Below are 5,634 nucleotides of genomic sequence, written 5' to 3'. Positions count from 1 at the left end.
AGATAGGATTTATCATCCTAAATAAGAAGAAATGATGAAACATGATTAGCTCTTTCCAGGGAGGGATGTAGGCGGCCCCCCGCAATTAAAGCCGACACCATATTACCTGGTAGAGACCATATCATGCCGAAAAGATAGCATGCAAACGGAAGCGGGAGGCTCATTTTTGCCAGCACTTGCCAATACAATAAACGTTAAACCATTTATTTCAACCTGATGGAAACCCTCGAGAAAGGAGCCTTGCAAATGAGCGTGGAACTATTTCCGGTGGCTTGCAGGGCCTGGAAAACGTAGGCTTCCCCCCACCCCCCACCCCTTGAGAATTACCCATGAACATAGGAAACACAAAACAAACCCTCACATCGCTTTACCCACCAGTTCCGTGTATTTCTCCTTCTTAATTACTGATGGTGGGGGGAAGGAACTCCTTTTTAATACCCCATGCTGTCTTTTCTTTATAGCGATTGTTACTCGGCCAGGAAAAAGGACCGAGCACAACACACCCGGTTTCTAGCTGAATAAGGATACTTCTGATGGCCTTTTCATTCCCATCAGTTAACAGAACTTCTTTGACATCGGCAGAAATAGCAACCTGAAAAAAAGAGAGAGCGAGTGGGAGAGAGAGGGAGCACAGCAAACAATGAGCAAATATGCTTGTCTGTGTGGAAGGGACGACGGGAGTGACAACCCTTCAGTATCATGCTTCCTCACCTATTTCTCTGTAACAGTCTTCAATCTTTTTTCATTTTATGTCTGCATTATTTTAATCATTCAATCAAATCAGTCAATACTTTTATCATTCCATTTGCGGGAGCCTCTATCTTGCTATCATTCTGTTCGGTAATTGCATTGTGACAGCGGATGATGGTATTCTGAGAGGCTTTCATTTGTGGGCTTCTGTTTATCTAGTAGAGCCATCATACAAGGCTGTCACTCCGCCTTTCAGCTTGCTTCTGTCTGACTGCCTGATGCCCTTCATATAACTTTGCATTGCAGGCAGATGGCTTTGTGAGGGTAATTTTTTTGTGAGCTTTGACATGCTCGCACATTGGGCTGTAACCTCGACACATTGTATAAGAGCGACAGGTTTGTCAAATGCCAATCAGTGTAACAATATGCTTTTATTTGTAGAGACATAAAAACTTGTCTAATGCACTATGCCGCTACATAATATCTCCTGAATACATGACTCAGAACCCAGAGAATGGGGAACGACGCTCCTGAATGGCCAATCTAATTCAAAAGAATCTAATTACTGAGCGCTCTGGATCATGTTTGTTGGTGTAATAATGCAGGCAAAACATTAGCAGCTATATCATGGTGCTCCAACTGTGATTTGCCAGGCTATTCCTGTATCTTCGCAAATGGGGCTATAATCTGAAAGGGGGGGGGGGGGAGAACTGCCTTTGCTATGGCAAAGAAAGACCGTGCGAGGCCCGGAATGTCACAACAAGCGATATTGACTGCACTGAGGTAAAATGTTTCTGCTCATCGAGGCAACCATAAAATCAATATGATCCCAAAGTCAGTCAATCTAGAAGGTCTCTCAAGACCCGGCGGCTTGCCCGCAGCTGACGCTGTTGGGCGGTTCTCTGACCCAGCAGTTGGAGGCCCTGGAACATTCTCCCTTTTGTTCCTCCCTCTGAATGGGATTGGAATTGAGAAAAGACCTACCATGAGCCCAGCCAAGCATGTCATGCCACCCCCTAGCTCACACACAGCAAGGTCTCTGCAAGAGAGAAAAGAAATGATAGAACCCATACAAATTAGATGAAAATGGTCAGAGGGATAGATATGTTACAAGAACAAATTGCCATCTGCGGTGAGGACGGCGCTACCAGGAAGTTGTGGGGACATGGCTGAGCTGCCGCATGTCGTTTTGCGTTTTAAAAATAATTATGAAATAGAAAAGTCACAAAGCAGGCAAACCAGTGGGGGTTCCCTCATTAGTGTTCACTGCCACATTACCACCGCTGAGCTGAAAAATCCGAGAAGGTCCCCTTTTCTCCTTGCCAATGGCGCTTGTCTTTCAGAACTAAACTAGCTAAGTAGCGAAAGAGAATTGTGAGGAAAGGGTAACACTGTTAATCCACATTCATGACTTCAAAACCAGTTAGACAAGTAAATGAATATATAGGAGTGTGTACATACCTATCTTATAGTCACATACACACAACACACACAAATAAACACCATCCCGACTTATTTATTTTTTAATTCGAAAACAAAACTTCCGCACTTTTGGAAAGCCCAACCGCCCCCATAAAGAACAATTAGCCACAGAGAGCATTTAGCAATTAACACTTAAATCACAATTGACCCCAGCACAACACAGCAGCGGGTAAACAATGCTGGAGCATAATATGGGTGAGCCAGCCAACCCGGCTGAAGGAAAGCCGGGCCTCTGACTTCACCCCTCCGCGCGTTGGAGCTGACAGGCCCTGGCGGGCTCTGCACTTACCTTCCCCCTCTGGGCGCCAACAGCAACCCTCAACGTGGGGCGTTCTCGCCCAGGGCCACCCCTCTCCAACTGCAGCGCCAGTCTGGCTTGAAGCACAGTGAGATGAGCAAATGCCAGGTTTCTGGGGCAGCCTAAATCCCAAAGTGCTCGGTTCTTATTTTACATGCTTGGAGTCTGATGGTTGTTTTTTATTCCCAGTTTGGGAAATGTATTCTCTTAGAAGGAGGAAAAAAGCCAGACTAAATGAGCAGGGGGCGGGGGGAAGAGTTGGGGTGGGGAGAAAGAAAGCTAAGGAGGGACATTCACATTTTAAAATACACTTAATGAGCATTTAGTTATTTAAAGCAATTATAGATTACATAGTAACTATGGACCACTAGGACTTCAAAGAAATGCATAATATTGACCCAACCTGGTAAATACATATTGTTAAAACACACACCACGATCCTTACTGACTTGTCTGGAATCAGAATGAGATATTTAGGATGTACAATAGGAGTTTTAAAAAATGGGAATGAAAATAAAAACCCTATATTTACTGGGTCTACCCAACATCTTTTGCATTTTCAATTAAAAGACGGTGGTTATTTGTTCTTGTTTTGGGCGTTGATATTTTCTTCTTCCTAAATTCCATAGAATTTGATCTATAACAGTTATTTCCATAGGATAAATCTGTACCAGTAAGTAATACATTATAAATACAAACAGTTAACTCTATAAACTTATCTCTAAAACCCAGGGTGGGAAGGCACCTTCGAATAATCGCTGTAGAGTATTTTTAAAAAAAATCAAATATTCTGTGGTGACTGTCCTCAAAGAAGTTTAAAGAACATCTTTATTGTCTGGGGGTTGGTGGGGTTTTTTTTGACCTTCACAATCAGTAAGGATTGATTGGAACTTCACTTTTGTTTCCCCGAAATCAAAGTGAAATAAAATGCTTTGAGCAAAAATCAAAAGCATTTGACATCTAGCAAAAAGCTTGCTGTGCAATATTAGGGCCCAAAGGCAACTCAGATTTCTTGTTCAGAAGCAGCATGTTTTCACCGTGAACTTCTTTTTCTTTCTTTGTGTCCTTTAATTGGAAGAATGTAATCATGGGACTCTTGAATATGCAAACACAACATTTAAGATGGGCTAACCAATATTTCTAAATGCAGTTCTGTACCTGAACATCTCCTTGTGCTTGAGGGCGTAGTAAGCTAGGACCTCTTCCGATGGCCAAATGCCTAGAAGACATGAGAGGATCGAGTGCTTGGTTACAGACATCCTTCTTGAAGACATGACGCGTAAGAATAATGTCTAGTCCAAGCGATTTCAACGTGAAATAAACTTAACATCCATTGGCATGTTTCACACTGCACCCATTTCTCTTGTTGCTGTTGTTTAATCATAGTCAGATTGATGACCCCTTCCCCCCAGAAAAATAGTAAATGGCCCTAGATAAATGTTACTAAATTTCAATCATGGTGAAAACTATCTAAAGCCACCCAAATTAAAAAGACCTACAGATAAATTTTAATAATACTTCTAACAGATTTGATGTAAACTTTCTCTTCACCTAAATAGCAAGCACCAGTTATGAGATGGAAAAATCATTTGGCAGGGTTGGGTGGGTAGGTTAAAACCTAGGAAGCCATTGAATCTTTTTGTTTGAACCCATACTACTGCTTTTGAGAGGCATGATAATTTTTTTCTTCGACTATAAAGGTCAAACTGAAGCATAAAACTAAGAAATTTAAATTTCATCAACATGAGATTCCACCAAGCTCCTGCCCACTACATTCCATCTCAGCTCACTGCCATGGAGTTGGTTCAGACCCCTCGTGACCGCCCAGGACACACTAGGAGCACTACCTGTGTGGCTTTCCGAAGCTGCGAATCTGTAGGGGCACAGAAAGTCTCACTTTTCTCCTGTGGAGTGGCTGGTGGGTGGATTCAAACTCTGACCTGGTGGTTAGCAGCTCAAAATGAAAATCCATTATGCTACCAGGGCTCCTAAATTCCACAAAAGGGGCATTTTTCTAATTTGTCACTTGTAAATCAGAAGTCTTACATGGTCTTCAGACATAGGTGTGAATTTCTTAAGGAAAACATGAACCTATTTGGAAACTAGTTTATATGGCTGACACTCTGATAGGATGATGAGTACTTTTATTCCTTTTTTTTTTATTTTCCAAACTTTGTACAATGATCATGAATTACTCTTATAATCAGAATCGATGCCAAAAAACCCCAAAACCAAACAAAAACTCAGTAATCCCCTCCCACTCTACCCCCAACGAAACTGTTGTCATCAAGTTGATTTAGAATCACAGTGAACCTATTGGACAGTTTGAACTCTCCCGGACGGTTCCCAAGGCTTTCAGTTTTTAGAAAACAGACAGTCAGATCTTTCTCTCCGAGTGACTTGTGTAGATCAAACTGCCGCCTTTTTAGTTAGCAGCCGAGTGCTACCACCAAGTACCTACCACCACGGCTCCAAATAAAAGTCACACTTACAAAAATGATGTTGTCCTCAAGTGGTCAGACCCCGAGCTCAGGCAGGGCACCAAGCCTCCTCCACGGCCAGACATTGAGAAGTCACTTCTTGGAAAGAGCGTACCCGATGTTCTCTGCCTTAGCACCATCCTCTTTGCTGAGAGCACGTGCGAGGAAGCGGAAATACCTAGAAGGCTTGCCAGCCCCTCCCCCAGATGTATTTCCAACTTCAAGGAGTAGAAAATCCAAACATTGCAGAGTAAGGGATACCAAATAGGTGGCAAATTAAACCCGCAAGATTCAATGGTCGGATAGACGAGGAAGCCAAGAGCTTACTCCATAGAGTATTTGCCGCAGAGAAGCTTAGTAAGGTGGACTCATTATCCCAGCCTTCATGGAATTTCTGTTGAAATGACAGTTTGGGGAGAAACAAACAAACAAACAAAGAAAATGAGCATGGAGGGTCTAGAATTAGATTCATAAGGAAAGGTAGGGAGGCAGTGTGAGCCAGAGCTCCTTGACTCAGACTTATTGGTCTCCAGTCTCAGTTCTGTCATTCTCATGACCTTGGACAGGTTAGTCTACTTGCAAAACATGATCATAGTAGCATCAAACTCACAAAATTATTGTGTTAATAAAGCACATGTAAAATGTTCAGAACAGTTCCTAACTCATGCCAAGCTGAAAGGAAAC

At 42.6% G+C, this 5,634-nt stretch overlaps 1 protein-coding gene across 1 annotated transcript in view; it reads right to left on the bottom strand.

Annotated features, from left to right (window-relative positions):
- CAMKMT (calmodulin-lysine N-methyltransferase) overlaps positions 1 to 5,634 on the bottom strand; it is a 470,081-nt gene that overhangs the window by 61,075 nt on the left and 403,372 nt on the right. The window contains exons 4-6 of the mRNA XM_030884357.2: positions 3,629 to 3,689; positions 1,675 to 1,729; positions 529 to 592 (exon numbers count right to left, since the gene is read on the bottom strand). Coding sequence (XP_030740217.1) covers positions 529 to 592; positions 1,675 to 1,729; positions 3,629 to 3,689 — 180 coding nt within the window. The remainder of the gene's footprint in view (positions 1 to 528; positions 593 to 1,674; positions 1,730 to 3,628; positions 3,690 to 5,634) is intronic.

Source organism: Echinops telfairi, unplaced genomic scaffold (assembly GCF_000313985.2).
Source record: "Echinops telfairi isolate 266 unplaced genomic scaffold, ASM31398v2 ScPeMD7_7475;HRSCAF=8513, whole genome shotgun sequence".
NCBI lineage: Eukaryota > Metazoa > Chordata > Mammalia > Afrosoricida > Tenrecidae > Echinops > Echinops telfairi.
Note: the sequence above shows the minus strand (reverse complement) of the source record. Positions and strands in the feature narration are given on the sequence as shown.